We start from the raw sequence: 20,070 nt of genomic DNA, 5'->3' as shown, positions 1-20,070 counted from the left end.
TTTGTGTTGCATTTCCTAAAGCCGCTATCCTGTTGTTGCAAAATTTTGGTGATATAAGTTTTTTCTTGCAGGTCGTAGTTGCAAGTAAGGCATGGATGGTGCTCCCTCCTCCTATTAGGCCGGATTTTCATTCTTTATTTAGTAGTTTACTTTGTTCTAGGGCGGACTCTACTGCGAAGAAGTATCTTAAGGAAATAAACAAGTTTTTACAGTGGTGTAGGACTCGGAAAATTGCGCTACAGTTGCCATTTTCTTCTTCTGTTGTCGCTCTTTATCTATTTGGTTTAGATCAACAGCTTAGGTCCCCGGCCGCAATGGTTTTGGTCCATGCTGCGCTGAAATGGTTCTATTCCTTTGTTCCTGATGATGGTCCCAATCCTTTGGATAACGCTTGTTGCAAGAACTTGATTGAGTGCGCCAAGAGGACAAGGAGCAATCCAGTTCACAAGAAAAAACCCGTGGACCCTGCTATCATTAGAAGCATTATTGACAGACATGGCGCTGAGGAAGCATCTTTAAAGGACTTACATATTGCCGCAATAAGTTCTTTAGGTTTTGCAGGATTTTTTCGTTTTAATGAGTTGGCTAATATTCAGCCAAAACACCTCACGTTTTGCGATGGTTTTGTTAAAATTTTTGTGCCAAGGAGTAAAACAGATGTATATAGAGAGGGCAATTATGTTTATATTGCTAAGTTAGAGGGCAAATACTGCCCAGTAGCTATCTTACGTAGGTATATTGAAGCAGCCAATTTGGATCTGTCTAGTCACTTGCCTTTATTCAGGCCATTAACGAAGAACAAGTCGGGATATACCCTTAGGAATGGCAAGTTATCCTATACTCGCTGCAGGGAAATATTTAAGACTACTTTGAAAGATTTGGGCTATGACCCCAAGGAATATGGCCTACATAGTCTGCGTTCAGGGGGTGCTACAGCTGTTATCAGTAATAACGCTTCCAAAGCCGTTTCTGAGAGGTTGTTAAAACTTCATGGGCGGTGGAAAACAGACGAAGCAAAAGACATGTACGTTTTAGAGACAGAATGTAATCGTTTAAGTGTGACGAAATATTTAGGTATTTAGCTCATATCTAAATATGTTATCTGCTTTTCCTTTACCAATGCAGTAAGATTACTTTTCATTAAAGTGTTAGGGTTGGCACGCGATCCACCCATATCTGATTTCGCTTGGTGTTTGCGGTTATTTAAGCGGTAAATAATTTACGTTCGTTTGAGCGAAGCGAATTAGAACGTAACCTTTGTTTCCTAGCCCTAATTCATGAATAATAAGGGCTTAAGGAGACAAAAAAACACATACTTGTATGAAACACATACAAGTATTTTATCAGGGTGGAGATCCACTGGTGTCACTGAAACTGTGAACAACTCCTTGAAGTGGCCAGGATTTCTTTACTTGATGTTTAGGGAAAGTAGCACAAAATAATAAAGTTTCCAAATAAGATTATACATTTAACTTTGCTCCTGTCGTACCAACATGTTTATTTCTTTGTGAATGTCGCATTAATTTCCTTCATTTTGAGAGGATTCCCTCTATTTTGTGTTAATTTCCTTTATTTGAAAGTCATTTCCATTTTATTTGCATTAATTTAAGTTAGGTTAATTCCCAATACCTTATTTTATTGTGTACGGCAAAATAATTTCCTCAGTAAGGGTCATGTTAACTTACTTACAACCGATGTCTGCCTAAGATGTGGTCCTTTTAACACAAGTCACATCAAACTCACATCTATTTTGTTCCTTTGAAAAGCAAAAGCATCAATAGACAGAATCAACGCAGTTTCAGATAAATTGGTTGAGGCACGACTCAAGGAGGATCAAGAGACCATTGCTTCTTTGAGAGAGGAACTGTTAAAAGCCAGAACTCAGCTGGACAAGAGAACTGAAGTCAAGGAGGACAAAATGGATCCTAGCAATAAAAAGTGAGAGCTTAATAGCTGTAATTGACTGAATAGGCATGTTTCTAGATAGTATCTTTTTCCTATGCACTAGTACCAACCTTTTTCTCCATGCGTATACACTGTAGGTGACTAATTATTGAAGCTATTTTGACTATCACAATAGTTTCACAGTAATATACAGAATCCTCATATTAGTAGAATTGCAAATAACCACTTTATGCTCACATAAGATTGTCAAGACAATGAAATAATTATTATTTTCAAAACAAACCTGTCAGGGGGGTGTATATTCACTGTGGACCCTGTCAGATAAAATTTGTATTCTTCCAGGTTGATTTTGAAACAAATCTATAACTTTTTCCTTGTACTCATTCCTATTTATCCATTTTTATATCAAGCAATAAGCTGATAATTACATTTATTATACACTTGTAACATTTGTTCAAGTTATTTGTGACTGTTGGCAGGTATTATTTTAGCTAGTAGTTAAAGTAGTACTTTTTTTCAAAAAGTATTTCAGTCTTAACTTTGTCTATAATGCAATATTTTGTCATGTGTTTTAAGATTCACTGGTCACAAGCTAGTTCATTTGGATCTAAAAGGAGCTCCACCAAAGATAGATTATCTTATAAAGGTATAATTTAACTTTTGTAGAATTGTGGTTTTAAATACCGTTTAAAGAATGAACAGGAGGGTATTATCAGGTGTAAAACCCCAAGGCGAAGCTGAGAGTTTAAACCTGGTAATACATGACTACGCGTTTTTTGAACAGCTTCAAAACCTGTGATATAGATCAACTCATTTAGGTTTGGGGTTATTTTGGTCTAAAAAATTGGACGTAAAGTTTAGCCGTGTCTTTATCAGATACATTGTATAAAGGCACACATTAAACATTTATTTCTTTTGCTTTTTCTTTATAAATTATTAACTAGTTTGTGAATGTAAATTACATTTCACTCAAGTGTACATGTGTTGGGCACCAGAAAGTTATTTACAGGTAGATGATTTAGATTGTATCTGTTGTAGGCCAAAATTAACTTCTGGTTCAATATTTTATCCTTTGATTTTGATTCTCAGTTTCCTTTGTCTCCTAACCTACTGTAACTTATCTGTGAGCTTGAATAATTAGATTTAGTAAACAAAGGGAATTCGACCTGGGTTGAAGAATTTTCTTTATCCTGAATTTAATTTTGACCTTCAAAACAATTATACAGCTTGTATCCTTGTTAGTGTTGGGAATCAGCTGGGATAATGCAATTGATCATCAATAATAATTGGCTTGACCCAACCTATCGATGATCAATTACAATCAGAAAAACATTTCTTTAAATGAGTTCCATCTATTTTTCACCTGTATGCAAGCCAAAGTAATAATTTTTATGAAGGTTTGAGTTTTTTCACTGTGGACCATTTCTACTGATTGAGAAACACGGCTGTTGCACTGTGTTGTAGAACACTACAAAAACATACAAAATGTATCAAATAGCCTGCGTAACATGGCAGTTTTGTCAAACACACTACTGTGCAGCGAAGCCCCAATCTCCCTGTGGTTTCTCTGCTTTCACCCACCTTTATTACTTTGCGCGCCCAACCGAAAAACTGCCATGCTACGCAGGCTATGTATCAAAAAAGGGTCATCTAGGGATAATAGCTGCATTGTGAGTCTATTAAAAAGACAAACACCACCCAGTTTTGTCAACTATAATTTTTTCCATGCTACTTGATTGAACAGTCATTTTTCGGTAATCGTTATTATTATCGGACGGCATCACTTGAGGTTTTCAAACAAGGATTATTTATAGTGGATCATCGGCACAAATCCTGTTGTCATATTTTTGGGTGTTTCTCTCCAATCAAAGAGTTGAACTGTTTTCCTCATAGTCTAGGAACTGTAAATAAAGGTCTCTAAGACAGAAATAAAGGTCTCTTAAAGAGCCTTGGCCCACCTCAAAGTGATTGTTGTGCAATCAGATAATTAATATTGATTTGTATTAATTTGAGATTTTCATGCAAGTAGTGGAGTTCAGTGATGGAATGTTTTCACTTTTTAGGAACAAGTGCACCCAAACTATCCACTCAGACTCGTTCTTATTAGATGTAATGTGTATAGTTTCAAGTGGTACACTGTACTGCAGGTCTGTGGTTACTGACAAACATGGTTATCCATACTGTACACTTTTAAGGGAAAGTTGTTTTTAACCAACTTGATTTAAAAACTTCTTTTAAGAATGTCTGTTATTGATTACAATGTTGACCAGCCCGATTAGTATTTTCAGTCGCATTCACACAACTTATACCATTTTTGGCCAATCATAACATAGATCCTTCCACTCTTTGCAAAATGGGGAGCTTCAGGTTTACTGGTCGAATATGAAGATGTGTTTCCCTATAAGGCAAAGTATGAGGTACTGCAGTCAAAGAATTCATACAGGTAAGTAATATAAGCATCGCTTACACACTAGACTCATGGAGGTTGCTCAAAGTGGTTGTCCAAATTGTAAGGGTTTATGATCTGACAGTGATTTATATGATGAGAGGTTAGAGCGAGGGCAAAGAATGGGGTTGTGTACATAATGCATCTCTACCCAAGTGTTGTAGATCATCCATGCCACTAGTCCTGATGCATCTATATACCAGAAGTAATAGAAACAACCTTTTTCTTAAAAATTAGGAGATATTACTTTTCTTCACAATTATGTGACATCATAGCAAACAAAAAATGAGCCAACTGTATGTTGCACCACTGCAACAGATGTGAGAAATCTTTTCTTTTTTCAAATGGGTTTTAGGGCAGCAAATAAAAAATAACTATTAATTATTCATAATCATTTTACTTCAAGAAAATTTGGCTTTACTATTTCAGTGTATCTCCAGTAACTGCTTGAACACAAACTGAAACAATCTCCAGCCAACTTGAACAGAAGCTGTTAAATCCATAAATATTTTTAAGCTGATCCATTTAATTTAACTTTTTACTGAAATTAATTCCAGTGAGGATGACATCAAGCGCTTTCTGGAAGCAGCCCATGCAAATGAACTGATTGTTATTCCACTTGTACAGACATTTGGCCATCTGGAGGTAATGTGATGTCCTCAGTTGTCATCAAAGTCTAGACAAACCCTTCCTCTCCTGGTAGAGAGGGGGGCTTAATAGAGGATTTACGGTGTATGACGTTAATTAGCCTGTATACAGACGTTGTTTTATTTTTCTTTTTGTTCATTTCAAAAACATCGGCGAGCTCAAGAGCAAAGCGAGCGCGCCCACTACTTCCCCCTTGTGCTGGCAGTCAATAAATCCCGCGCAGTTTATATTTTATCACCTGCACACAAGGGACTTTGAAGAGAAAACAGAGGGTCTGTGAACAGGCTGATGTTGATAGGCCATTTTCAAGATTAAAGATTAAAAGATTAAAGATAAAAGATTAAAGATTAAAATTTGTCAATCCCACCAAGGTTTAATGAAACAGTAGCCTTAATTAACACAATAAAACAACAAACAGAAGCGTCCTGGTAGTTGTAGTACATGTATAATGACGTGATCGTCTAATTATCCTATTATTAATAGTTTTTCACATATTTTGAGCATTTTGTTTTTTATCTATTATTAGTTTGTCCTAAAGCACAAGGAGTTTTCACATCTTCGTGAAACAGAGCACTATACCAATTCAGTGTGCCCGAGCAATAAGGGTGAGCCTGTGTATGTTGTGGCCAAATTTATTCCTACTGGTTATCTTTTATTTTAACCGACCTTAATTAACTTATCTTTACCTTTGTAAAAAATGCTAAGGTGATGACTCTTAAAATTCTTCATGTGTTACTTAGAAGTCTCACTGCATTGTACTAATATTTGCATGGGTTTCACTTTTTTAGGGTCTGTTCCTATGGTACTGGAACTCATTGATCAAGTTCTAGCTCTTCATCCTGATATTAAGTGGTTTCACATTGGTGGAGATGAAGTACTGTCATTGAATTCATATAGTGTTTCATAATACTGATATAAATACATGTTTATAGCATGCTCATCTTTATTTTGAAGCATGTCCTTATCCCCCCTTTTTTTTCTATTTTTCACCCCTATGCCATCAATCTTAATGCTGCAGGGGCCACCTATCTATGAAAGAATTCATAAGGCAAAACTTTGCTTCTGCAACCCCATTTTATACAGCTATATCTTGGCTGTTTTAGAGGTTATTTATATAAAAATTTTACAGAGACATTGTGGAATGATGGAAGTTTTAAATAGGAGGGAACTGTTTTTTATTTGGTAGATCATGCTTTATGGTGATGCTTTAGGCCAAAGTTGTACCAAATTGGGAAATCGTGATTTTGTGTCCAAGTTTGCGGAAAGAATAGAAGACAGCAATCTGTGATTTTATTAATAAAATAATGTTTGGTTCAAAAAACCTATAGTGTGTCATGTATAGAGCAGATTTTACAATTTAAAGTTTGCGAGCAAAATATAATTTGAAAAATATAAATATAATATAATTTGACTTTCCCGACAATTTTGGGTCCAAGAATTCAGCGCAGATACAAAACTTCATGAGCTGGAACTGAAAGGGGTAAACTTGGTAGACTGTGTGTGTCATGTATAGAACGGAATTCTAAAAGAACGCTTTTATAAAAAGATATAAGGCATTAGTTTTATAGAGATGGCAGATTTTGCTGTAGACAATTGTTTAAAAGAGCAAAATCTGCCAATCAAAAGTAAAGTACAGACAATAGTAAAGTTAGGACACTTTTGCATTCCAACATGTTCATAGCCGTTGTTGGTTTCCTTCTTATCTGGCCGTTACTTAATCTAGTCAATATAATAATTCTGTTTCAGGTGTGGAACCTTAAGACCTGCCCAGTTTGCATAAAAGATGAACGTAACAAATCTCAGCTTTTTGTGCATCACATGACCCCAATTCTGAAGCATTTGCAATCTAAGGAGATCACCCCAATAATGTGGGATGACATGATGAGATGGTCGCCTGTTGAATACTTGAAAGGTATACTTCTATGCATAGGTTGCCATTGTGCTTCTACTACAGTTTCTGATATCCCATACCTGCCTTATAAATCAGTAGTTTCTTGGTGTAACTTTTGCAGATAAATCAGGGGCACCCAACGAGAATATAGTTCAAAACCACTTAAACACAGCGTTGTTAAACGTATTTTAGTATTTAAACGGTAGATATAGGCATATTTTTATCCCCTAAAGATTTTTCATCTGTTCGGATTTCCTAGCTGAAAGTCTACTGGTCCCAAAATTATAGGGATCAAAACTTTCTTATTCGAAAATTTCAGCTAGAAAAAAGGCTCCCGAAAATTCTAGGTGACCTTTTTAGGGTAAAAATCCGTTAAAAATCGGCAATTATACCAATTTTTAGATGTTCGAAAATCCTAGGAGAGGCAGGCAAGCAAGGAATTTTACAACAAATGTTCCGAAAATTTAAGATCTCAAATCGTCTTCCGAACAGATATTTTCCGAAAATTGACGTTGGGTGCCCCTGATAAATGCCATCACCAAATGACATACAGTCGAACCCCGTTAATGCGGGCACTGAAGGGGCCATAGAAAGTGTTGGTATTAACGTGATGTCCGTAGTAAGTTAAATTTAGAGAAAATGTACGGGCTTTACCCTGGCAAGGACAAAGAAAACGGTCCGTAATAATGAGCTGTCTATATTAAGCGGGTGTCCATAAGACGGGGTTCGACTGTAATGCAAAAGACTGAAAAAACAGTCCAAATTTGAACTTCAAAGTATCTCAATTCTCATAGAGATGATTTGCCCGAAACTTCTGCTTAACCACTACCCAAGAATGCAAAAAGCTCACTTCCGGTTGATGTGAGTCACTCAAAAACGCCTTTGCTTAAAATCCCTATTTTTTAAGAACGGTTCCTCGAGAGAGAAAAGTTAATAGCAATTAATTCTTTCCAGCCGTGCAATATGCGCCGTAAATTCTAAATTGATTGTCTCAAAAATTTATGCTGAGCTGACAGCGACATTTTCGTCCTAGCTAAAAGGCGTCAGCCACAATTTTTTCTAACCTACCAAGCGACAGGAAGTCTCAGAAATGACCAACAAAGTGATGGCATCTCCCCCTTTCGCCTTCCACCTTGAAAGGTTTCATAACTGTAAAAGAAAGTAAACTACCTTAGCAAGTGAGACAGAGCCATTCCAGTTCTGTCTGGTTCAAATGCACATTTACTTGCCTACTCTATTTACTTTCTCTGATGCCCGGCCTGACAGAACCCCATATATCTGATGCCACCTTTAAGACTACATGAGGTGAAGAAGAGAGCAATGCTGTGTCGAAGTTGGCCCAGGTGGACTGCAAAAACCACAATTCAAAAATAAATTTACTTAAAGATCATGTAGTGATGATTATGATCCAATCTCACAAACCCCAACACCGCCCTCAATTTAATGCTCTCTAGCTGCTAATTTTGTATTGAATCATAGAACTTGGTTCTCTGGTGGAACCCATGGTTTGGGCTTACACATCAGATCTTACTGGATACTTTCCTCCAGGTAAGCCGTGCTTTCTTGTGGTGATCCTTTTGCATGTTTGCTGTCTATTTAGTTAATAGGGACTTTAAGATCCAACGACCCGGTTTTATAAGCAAAATAACAACTTTGCACGTGTATCACGCTTGTTTGTAGATTTCTTTGCCCGTTTTTGCATGACCACGACGTGAAATGCCTAATTTCACGTTTTATGGAGTATGTTAACAAGCAACGACGAAATTTTATTTCTCTGTCTGTACTTGGACGTGGTCCCTAGGACTTCAACTTCAGGATATTTCGCCTACATTTGACAAAGTAAGTGGGTAGGAATAATTGCGATAACGACTGAAAGAACGCAAATTCACTTTTTAAGCGACGTTTTCGTTGCCGTCGCGTCGTTGGATCTTAAAGTCCCTAATCTTGAGCCAGTTCCTTTCCTGGGTTGTCCTTTTTTGGTTGTACTCTAGACGAAATAAAAAAGGATACTTTAAACGGAATAGTAGGGACCCTGCTGGTGGGGAATTTTGACCCAACAATTTTTAACCTGAAAGCAAAGACCTCCTTCCTTTTATTGACATATTCTGCTTGACAGGCGCGTGACAAATATTGAGTGCAAGATAAGCAACGCGCGCGAGAGAGTAGAACACGCATGAGGTCTCGCGCGCGCCTCCTCCTTTCTCATGGAAAGCCCCGGTTGTCTTATTTGCGCCCGAAATTTCTCGTGCGCTTCGGCCTGATGTGGTCGCCTTTACTTTCTCAAACTAAGCTTTATAGTTGAATGTGTGACTTGTGCACGGGTTGGTACAGTATATAATCCTATTTTAAAAGGTATGTGGCAAAGATATGGAGAAGCATTCAAGAGAGTTTGGGCGGCAAGTGCATTTAAAGGTACAAGATTTGTGTATATATGTTAGTTGTGGGCGTTTTTAAAAAGGGAGTAACTGTTGTAGAATATTGATACTGCCAATAGCTTTTTTTGGTTTCGATTATGATTTTCTTTAAGACATGTTAATCGCCAAAAATCTCACTGCCGTTATAGTTACATAAAGAAATTACAGACGTCGGTTCGGCCAGTTACATTTACAAATATCTTTTTTATTACAGTTGGATCATTAGAAAAGTAACGGAGAGATAAAACAAAAAAAATCCATACACGTTAGGAGCAAGTTACTGGACTGGGTCTGAACAATATGTTGCCTGTGCTTTTGTCTGCTTCGACCGTGTAAACCAACCTTTTCTACACTCAACTCGAACTGAAAACGCTTTAACTTAAACTTGATTTCTCTGTATAGGAGCAACACACCCCTGGAGTAATTTTGTTCCTATTGGTTTCCACGTGCAGAACAATCTAAACTGGCTAAAGATCATAGACGAGCTACCTTCCACTCTGAAAGTAAATGGAATCGCGCTGACAGGCTGGAGCAGGTAACAGATAGAACTTACTGCAATGAAATTTCCATTGATTGTATCAAGAGAGAATAACAAGACAGAGATGGAATCTTAGGGCTTTGGCTGGGATATGTGAATTTCACTAAAGTTATTTTTAGAGCAGGGTTCGTACAGGTCACGGAAAACCTGGAAAGTCATGGAATTTAAGCATTTCATTTTCCAGGCCTGGAAGGTCATGGAATTTAATTGTCGGTCCTTGAAACTCATGTAAAATTAAAGGTTTGTTTGATAGATTAGTTACTGTCGATGACAAAGCAAGGACAACGTAAGATAAAGAGATAAGTCATTGAGCAGCGCGGACGCACGCATTTTGGTGGACACCAGAGTTTGTCTGTTGAACTGTTTAAGGCCCAAAAATACCCTAACACAAAACAATTTAAGTGACAGCTAAACTTAGAATCTTGGAAAACTTACAAAGGTCATGGAAAGTCATGGAATTTGAAGAGCTTAAAAGAGTACAAACCCTGTTAGAGGCTGAAATTTTAATTAAAATGAAGCTTAAGCTCTCTTCATCTTTATCCTATTGATTAAAAGGAAGCTTAACTCTCTTAATTTTATAAACGGAAGTCGGCACATCGCGTTGCACTTCTTAATCTTTTATTTCTTTTTTTTTTTAATAAGTAATGGATACATTTGTACATATTGTATATAGTTCTCTCGAATTTCTCACTTGCTTATACTGTACATAGTTTTTCTTAATTTTTAATTAATTTATTAATTGATTTATTTTTTTAAATTTATTTTAGTGTCCCCACTTAGTGGTTATATACCGCTATTACAGTTTGACACTTTAATAAAGGTATCATCATCATCATCATCATCATGATGATGAACTTTATTCATGTGTCGATGTATTTAGCTGACGCTAATTGGGGACACAACATAAAGATAAAATAAATAATGAATAATATGATAAATAAAAGATAAGAAATAAAAAAGCTATAAAAGAAGCTATAGTATAATTCTATATATATTATATATACATTTACAATATGCTGAAATAATCAAAACAATTCTAGGAACACGGGCACAACTTAAGAGGTACAAATTACGCACGCGGAGCAATTGTTGCCATTTATCAGTTCAGTAAGATCCCTACATCTAATATGAAACTTAAACCTAGATAGGCTGCTCGTTTCAGTGATGTTTTTATCTAGCTTGTTCCATAAAAAGGGTCCAAGATATCTAAGAGAGTGTTTACCATACAATACAGAATTAAATCTAGGAATATCAAAATTTTGGTTTCTAAAATTATATTTACAAGACTTAGTACTGAAAATGTCCCAAATGAAATCAGGAACGTTTAATTGGTCGTCATACGTTTAATTGGTCTAATAATAACTTTGGTGAAATTGACATATGTCGGGGGCTAGACTGGGCGTCTCCCTCTCCGTCCCTGCTTAGTTTGGTCGTACGAGAGTTACTTTCCTATTACCATGTCTGCCGTATTTGCTCTAATGAATAGTAATATTCTTTGCCTTTATTAAACCAGATTTGATCACTATGCTACATTATGCGAACTTCTTCCGGCCGCTCTTCCCTCGTTAGCCTACTGCTTAGAGGCGTTAAACCAAGGTAAGACTTTTTCGTACATTCAGCAGGAAAAGGTAGAGACTAGGCTCGATTTCCACCGTTTTCTAGGGTCCGGTCTCCCTAGGTGCGCGGGCTCGTTTCCCGATCAGCGGCTGGTGATCGAGCCTACAATAGGTAGAGTCTGACAGCGGTATGATCATTGTTTCCTACCACATGTTCGTGGATTACTCATCGCACAACATAATTATTTCCATCCGCTTTTTTCTTAGGATACATGGATGAAGAACTAAGAAAATCGACAGCAAAGAAACTTGGTCTGCCCGAAACCTTCCCTCTCAATGTAATGAGATTTAATCAGTGAGTATATGAGTTAAATACCGGTGTGTAGATCGTTTTTACTGAAGTGGTCAGAAGCTGTGCAATAGACCTCTCCTTATTCACAATACCCGCCATCTTTACACGATGTCACGTGGTTGGTCCATCAGGGGGCAAACAAGTGATACAATTTGCCGATGCAGAAGTCGCGGTCGAGTTTGTTTATTCAAGACAAGGGGAAATGAAGAACTTTTTATCTTTTAAGGACTATGATTGCAAATTATGGCTGGGTGGAACTATCATTGTTACTCTTTCAGATTCAGTAGCGACCTTAAATGTGCTCACAGCAAGTAATAAGGAAGCAGAAAAACTTGTCGAAACTCGAACTGTACATTTTGCGTGACTATTAAATCGTCATCTCGTTTTGAGAGAATAAACCAACTCTACCGCGTTTACTTTTATTAGCAAATCTTATCAGTTGTTTGCCCCCTGCCCCTGAAATACCACGTGACATTACATGTTACCCATCAATACTTAAGCTCGTGCAAAGATGGCGGGTATCGTGAATAAGGTCTCTTTAGGGCACCCCAAAAAAACGTTTTTGCTTTTTTTCAACACTCACTAGACTAGCTTGGTACACCAACATGGCGGCCGTTTCATTGTTTTGATACACCAATATGGCCGCCGTGACGTCACGTGAAATCGATCTATAATGCATCGTAACACTAACAGCAATCGCCGAATGAACTAAAAGTATGGAGCTAGAACTCAGGCAGAGCACAAAGCTTACTTATGCAAAGCAAAAGCTATGCATGGAGATAAAATTATCGGCACTTTATTTCCCCAGACTTGATTCCAAGTATTTTTTGTCAGTTAGTTTACAGTTTCATCCATCTATTAAGCTGCGTGTTTTTTTTTCTGTTTAGGTATCACCCACCAGACGGAAGCTTTCCAGGTCAGGAAATTTTCAAACTGGTGGGCGAGCTGAAGAAGGCATTGTATTACGCACAAGGTGTGAGCAACATGTAAGTAGAGGCAGTGGTTTACTGTTTAGGGCTTGGTTTGGTGCACGTCTGGTCTGTATTTAAATCTACATAAGAGGAAGTCCTGCAGCGGGGAATACCCATTACTGTATGACGTAACAAAGGGCAGATATAAGAAGCTATTAAATTATTGTATATAACGAAATGATTTTGAAATTGAGGTAAATAAAGATAAAAAAAAAATTTCAAAAAAAGAAGAATTAAGAAATGTTTTTATGCTCGATGAAATTTCATTATTCCTGCTTTCTGAAATACGCCTTTGCTGTAAAAAAGGGTCAGTAATGATACCAGGAATAAGGTAAACGAGAAAAACTTAAAATTTGAAATTCGCGCCCTAGTAAACTATGTGTAGAGACGCATGTACGTTTTTAATAGAAGAAAGAAAATAAGCCGTTTTGTGTCTGCGGGTCCCACAAAACTTCAAAGTGATCAATTGAAGTTGTGGAGGAGCTTGAACTGCGACGATGATTAAGGTAAAGGTAAACTGTTGTTAACTCATGATCGACCATCCTGAGGCCGACGTTTTGCTCATTTCATCCGCCTTTCTCCATCAGTGCTCCGTTTGACGGTCATTTTTTAAAGCTTCCTAAAGCTGCACTGAAAGGACAGAAGTCGAAACAAGGATTTGAGGTCACACCTGGGAATCGAACCCGGGACCGCCCGCACAGAAGACCGCGCACTAACTGACTGTGCTAATTCTCGTTCATACAAAGTGAAAACATCATTTGACTTTAAATTTTTGTTTTGTAAAAAACCGTGGCCTGCGAAAACAGCCGTTTCTCCTCGCTCCTCGCCGCTGGGAACGTTTCGCCAGGAGGAACGTCTGCGACTCAGCGACAGAAGTTCGATACTGATGACGTAAATCAATGTTTACATTAATAAATCCGGTAGGCATGGGGTTCCAAATGCAAATTTGTTCAATTGTCCGTTTCTCCTGATCGATTTTGGTAAAGTGTTGTGTTCAACTTCGAACGAGCTCCAGCAAAACTCAAATGCTTCTTCTAGAGAAGAACATATTCCACAAATATTGACTGCTTTGTTTGAGATTCATCGCGTTTACATTTGACCTTTGTAGCCTTTTGTCTTTTGTCTGTCATTCGTAACCAATAGATAAAACAATGTAACTACTCCGTTGTCCAGTCAGTGCTAATGACTGGATTCCGGACAGATTTACGTCATAAGCATGGAATTTCTGTCGCCGAGTCGCTGACGTTCCTCCTCGCGAAACGTCCCCAGCGGCAAGAAGCGAGGAGAAACGGCTGTTTTCGCAGGCTTGGAAATAATTAATTCATCTCTTTTTTTACAATGCCAACCTCAACAGCTACTTCATACCCGCCTGGGGTAGACTGGGGTTTTCCTTCTTTCCATCAGTTTACAGTTATTCAGACAACCAAAAATCATCTAGTAGCAGAAGCAAAGGGCTCATGTCTGCCTTAAAAAAGATACACTGTAAACTCATAATTCGCTCTTTCCTTTTGTTATTCGTTCCTTTCAGAGAGCAAGGCTGGGTATTAGAACGTGAAGTTGAAAGCAAGTTTTTAAGTTACTATCATCTGTCAAGTGCGATAAACAGGACTATCCAGTGAGTTAATTGGAATTTGTTGTATTGTTTTATTATTGTTATTATTATTGTTATGAATATCACTATTATTATATATTATCATTATTATTATCGTTACTATTATTGTTATTATTAAAAAATAATGACTGTTTATTAAGACTTATTGCAGCAGTATACAGAATGGCTGAATAGCCATTTACAGCTATTTACAGCTATTTACAGCTATTACAGCTATTTACAAAACATATAATACTAAAATATAATACAATAAATCCAATAAATACTAGAAAATATAATTGTACAAGCCACTAGGTATACTTATGAGTGACAAACTCTTGCGTGCGCTTGGTCCTACAGGTAGGACGCGTGGAGCGGCTAATGCCAGATCTAAGATTATAATTATGCACAACCTCCTCCTGTTTGGGGAGCATAAAATGCAAGGGTTGATTGTCATTCCGGAGTCTACCAATATAAACCTGGCATAGATGGGCGCGTCTGTCACTTAGAGTTGTTAAATTAAGGGCATTTAATGCCTCGTTGTAATTCATTAAAGGAAAAATGATGCGCATAGCCCTTTTCTGAATGCTATCAATCTTATAAGATAGAAAATCTGGTATATTTTGCCAGACAGGGGCAGCATATTCTAGAACAGGACGAACAATGGTTGTATAAACCTTGGCCAGTGAAGCTGGAGGTGCACCACATTGCTTAAGGACCCTTAAAGAGTAAAGCCTCCTGTTTCCCTTTTGCACTATAACTTCTTCATGATGGTTCCATTTTGTTATTATCATTATCATCATCATTATTATGGGCAGTTTAAAACGTCTGGATGCGAGATCCAACTTAAAATCACGAAGGTTATAGGCGGCAAACCGTGATTAGCCTTTGTGTTTTCTAAAAAAATAGAAATGATAAGTTAATTGATTGATTAAAATGTCAATATATGTTGTACATTACTTGTAAAATTTGTTAGCTAAAATAAATACATCTGTTAATGATGTATGAGATAAATCATATATGAACTGCGGAAATGAAATGAAACGATTATTTCTTCATTTTCATTTCATTTCCGCAGGTCATATATGATTGATTTCATATATCATTAACACTCATTTCAGTCTTTCACGGGAACATATGAACCCACAACTGCCCTGCTCCTAACGTCAGTGGCTTCATAGCTCAGTTGGTAGAGTATCGCACCGGTAATCGCGAGGTCACGGGTTCAAACCCCTTTGGAGTCCTGAATTTTTTTCAGGCTTCTTTACGCAATTGCATAAAATTAATTGCGTTCACTGCGACGATCATTTCTTCATTTTCATAAAATAAATATATCTATAAACAATAAAATTAAAATCACCTAATATTCTATTATTTTTTAATAATAATAAAATAATAATAGTTATTATTATTATTGTTATTATTATTATTGTTATTATTATTATTATTATTTCTTTATTTCTTATCTTAAAGCCTTTCCCTTTTGCCCTCTATTTCAGTGGCTTAGAGATCCTAACTGCTGTAGAGAAAGAGGCAGATAGAGTCTTATCTGATGTGTACGATGACTATGTGGTTAAGGAATGGATGAGGGATAAAATAGATAACATCATCAAACATCTAAATAACGAGAAAACGCGACTTGAAGAGCTCCTAAAAGGTGCTGCTCAAAGTGAAGAAAAGAAAGTTTGATAACCAACAGCACAAATTTAACTGTTTCGCTCGATAGTGAATCTTCGAGTAAAGAGGGAAAAACTTAGACAGGAGATCTTTAAGATATTTGATACCTGCAAGAACAAAGCTAAAAGAACTATTTTGACAACATTAGAAGATATTAGTCCGGAACCTGGAGAGAAATTCTTAACTTTCTAGGATGCGGCAAAGCTAAACAATTGATCCTATACCGTGGATGAACGGGTTGATTTGAAGTGCTTTACTGATCGCGGTGGATTAATGCTTACTCGAATATAAACTGCCAATCGCAGAACGCTGCTAAATGAAAATCAACCAATCAGATTTCAAGGTGAATACTTGCAGCCGCCGCCATGCGCGGGAGAAAATGCGCCTCATCAAGTCATTGGCTTCTTATTGGTTTGGAAAGTGGCACTAGATTTTTCAGCCAATCACAAATTGAAGCAATCACGAAATTACTTTCTACAAGTGGTTAGAGCAAAACACAGTACTAGACTGTGTCCCTGTGCCCCTAAGAGTCACCTATAGAAAGTGAGGCACAGCAGTTCTAACTTTTGAGTCTGTGCCGGATGAACTCCTGACCTGACTTTAAAGATGAAACCATTTTCGCATTGTTGCCCCATCCTACCATGTGATTGCTGGTATTCAATTTAACCCTTCAAGTCCCAATAGTGTCTAACGTCAATTTTCTCCTAACGATATCCATACAATGTCAAGAGATTAAGTTATGAGAATTAATAAAATGATCACCTAAGGGAAAATGGCGTGATCTTTTATCAAATTCTCTCAACTTATTCTTGAAGGAAATGTATAGAGATCAGTTTGGAGAATTTGTATGTGAATATTGGGGCTTAAAGGGTTAAAAGACTAATAGAGAGCTGTATAACATTACGTAACCATTCAAAAATGGGTAATATGTGTATTTTGTAACAATTGTCAATAAGTCAAAGGCTATAAGTATTCTATTACATACAAATTACATACAAAAGAGCATTTATCAGGTACTAGAAAGCGATTTTTTAAGCCATTCGGAATGCTAGCCTGTGAATACAGCCGTGTCTACTCGCTCCAGGCCGCTAGGTTCGTTTCGCGGCAGAGACAGTAGGGCCATTTATACGAGGGAAAATAAGACGCGTCTTACATAAGAAGCGTCCTAAATAAGACGCAAATTATCCCGTATAAAAGGCACATTAAAACGTAACCTAGCTAAGACGCGTCTTATCGAAGAACAGGTATTAACGGTTAACAACAACAATCAAACTTTATTAACGATATCACTTCATTAAAAATGCTCTTCCAGTGAGCCGTTTACATAACAAAAATTTTCAGAGAAACTACATTAATGCTAAAATATATCTATATATTAAGAAAATCTATCCTATAATTAATTACACAAAAATCGATCAACCTTAAAGCTACATTATATAACTAAAATATATTTTATCTCAACTCCCTCAAGGCAATCCCTGGTTCAAGACAAAGACAAGGCAGACTTGAAAGAGTTGAGATTTATCTCGTCTTTAAGCACATTTTCGAGGCCATTCCACATGACTGCTCCCCTATAGCTAAAACCCCGCTTAGCAGCTTCAGCACAGGGCCTTGGTACAAAAATGTTGTTCGAGGCACCTCGCACGTTGTAGGAATGAACCTCGGAGGTTGGTTTAAACATGTTCTTTAAACTCTCAGGGTAAAGGTTATCTAGCGATTTAGGGTGCGTTCGATTGGGAAATCCGGATTTAGATTTTCAAAATCTAAATCCGGATTTCCCAATCGAACGCGAAATCCGGAAACGGATTTCACCTCCGAGAAATCCGTCCTCAGGGTGGATTTCAATTAAGAAATCCAAATCCAATTAAGAAATCCAATGCGTGCGCATGCAAGACCGCTGTTCCTAAGGACGGTTTTTCAAATCCTTTTTCGGATTTCCCATTCGAACGGTAAAAACGAAAATCCAAAAACAAATTATTTCAGCGTTGAAATCCGTTTTCGGATTTCGCGTACGATTGCAAATCCGAAATCCGGATTTTAAAATCTAAATCCAGATTTCCCTATGGAATGCACCCTTAAAAACACTTATTGCGAGCAGTTTAGAGCGTCTTTGCTCAAGGGTATCCCATCTCAAGTCTTGGAGGATACCCGCAGATCTTGTATTTTAATCACTAAATGTTATACTTCTCCCAGCCCTATTTTGCAATCTCTGGAGTCTGTCACACAGGCCTTTTCCCATACATCCCCAGACTTCGAAGCAATAATCAAAATAAGGAGCGACTAAAGCACCAGGGAGCGAATACGTTTTAAGGCCCCTATACCTGCAGATACCTTTTTACAGATGGTATCTACATGGTATTGCCACCCTAATGCCTCGTCAACCTCTATTCCCAGATATCTATAACTAGTCACCCGAGTCAATTATTGAGTATTAACAGTAACGTTTAAGTCACCATTTAAATGCCATAGTCGGTAGTGGCTTCCTATTGTCATATATTTTGTCTTTTTGACATTTAATGTGAGTTTACTGGATTTCAGCCACTTTTGAACCTCATCCAAGTCTTTGTTTAACTTTTCTTCAAGAGTTGCTGGGTCATAAACGGAAAGGGTATGTGAGGTGTCATCAGCATACATGATTGCAGATGATGACAGCTCGCATTCTTGTAGGTCGTTTATATAAATGAGAAACATCAAGGGTCCAAGTACAGAACCTTGTGGGACCCCACAACTAACAGGAAGATAGTCTGATAGAGTTACATTTACATAAGTACACTGAAAGCGATTTGATAGGTATGATTTGAACCACTGAACTGCATGCGGGTCGAGACCATAAAGGTGCAGTTTTTTTAACAATATGCTGTGGTCAACCGTATCGAGTACACTGTTAATTAGGCCATCATCATATTTAAGTACCAGTTGTTAGTAGCTTCAAGTAAGACAGTCAAAGTAGAATGCATCGGTCTGAAACCATGTTGAGAAACTGTCAGCAAATTATTGTGAGTTAGGTACTCATAAAGTTGTTTGAAAATAACCTTTTCGATTATTTTACGGACAACTGGTAGCATAGATATAGGTCTTTAGTTGTTAGGAACAGACTTAATATCCTGCTTATATAAAGGTAATACTTTGGAAATTTTCCACTCGTCTGGAAAATACCCACACCTAATGGATAGGTTGATTATATGGGTGAGAGAAGGCACGATTTCAGGACAAGCTTCTTTTAGAAGCCTTGCAGAAATACCATCTAAGCCCGTAGCCTTGTCGACTCGAAGGGAACTCACTAAACGGTGAACAACACCGCAGTGAGTCTCGTTCAGGGTAAAACTAGAATCTGATGGCGTAATGTAGTCCTCGAAACAAACACTAGTTTTGGGAATATTATCGGCTAACCTGGGCCCAATGTGAGTAAAGTGATAATTAAGAGCATTAGAGATTTCTAATGGGGTAGTACTTGAGTTATCTCCAACATCTATTCTATTTCTTTCAGTTGTTGGTAAATTTCGGCCCAATATTGAATTTACTCCTTTCCATGATTTCTTAATATCCCCTAGATTTGTTTCGAAATACCTTTTATAGTAGTTAGTTTTTGCTTTCCTGATATTAGCATTTACATTGTTTGGAGCAATCTTATACTCGGTCCAATAAGCATCTGAATTGTTGATAATTGCAGCCCTTTTCAGTTTGTCCCTCTCAAACATCAACCTTTTTATCTCTGGTGTTAGCCAGGGAGCATAATTATTTCTTACTTTCCTTTTACGTTTTGGTGCATGGAAGTCACATATTTCTAAAAACAGACGGGACCAAATTTCCCAGGCACGATTTGGATTATCTTCCAGATGAACTAGGTGCCAAGGTGCTAGGTTAAGGTCAGCATGGAATGCTGAATGAGCATCAAAATTCCTAAATTGTCGCGACTCCACGATCTTTGGTTTCCCTTTGGGAACACAAAATTTTGTTCTTACATAAGACGCACCTTAGCTAAATTTCCGAAGAAATGTGCTGTTTATACAGAATAGTTTGCGTCATATTTAAGACGCGTCTTATGTCAGACGCGTCTTATTTTCCCTCGTATAAATGGCCC

General features: G+C 37.4%; 1 protein-coding gene across 1 annotated transcript in view; it reads left to right on the top strand.

The window, feature by feature from the left end:
* Positions 1-16,022, top strand: part of LOC140940978 (hexosaminidase D-like) — a 23,374-nt gene extending 7,352 nt beyond the window's left edge. The window contains exons 2-16 of the mRNA XM_073389937.1: positions 1,767-1,938; positions 2,482-2,551; positions 4,239-4,348; positions 4,909-4,996; positions 5,526-5,604; positions 5,788-5,873; positions 6,746-6,911; positions 8,370-8,438; positions 9,243-9,302; positions 9,707-9,839; positions 11,356-11,438; positions 11,666-11,753; positions 12,638-12,736; positions 14,250-14,336; positions 15,812-16,022. Of these exons, the coding sequence (XP_073246038.1) occupies positions 1,767-1,938; positions 2,482-2,551; positions 4,239-4,348; positions 4,909-4,996; positions 5,526-5,604; positions 5,788-5,873; positions 6,746-6,911; positions 8,370-8,438; positions 9,243-9,302; positions 9,707-9,839; positions 11,356-11,438; positions 11,666-11,753; positions 12,638-12,736; positions 14,250-14,336; positions 15,812-16,001 (1,580 nt within the window). The 3' untranslated portion in view covers positions 16,002-16,022. The remainder of the gene's footprint in view (positions 1-1,766; positions 1,939-2,481; positions 2,552-4,238; positions 4,349-4,908; positions 4,997-5,525; positions 5,605-5,787; positions 5,874-6,745; positions 6,912-8,369; positions 8,439-9,242; positions 9,303-9,706; positions 9,840-11,355; positions 11,439-11,665; positions 11,754-12,637; positions 12,737-14,249; positions 14,337-15,811) is intronic.
* Positions 16,023-20,070: the final 4,048 nt, after the last annotated feature.

Source organism: Porites lutea, chromosome 6, assembly GCF_958299795.1.
Source record: "Porites lutea chromosome 6, jaPorLute2.1, whole genome shotgun sequence".
NCBI lineage: Eukaryota > Metazoa > Cnidaria > Anthozoa > Scleractinia > Poritidae > Porites > Porites lutea.
This window is presented reverse-complemented; position numbering and strand designations above follow the sequence as displayed.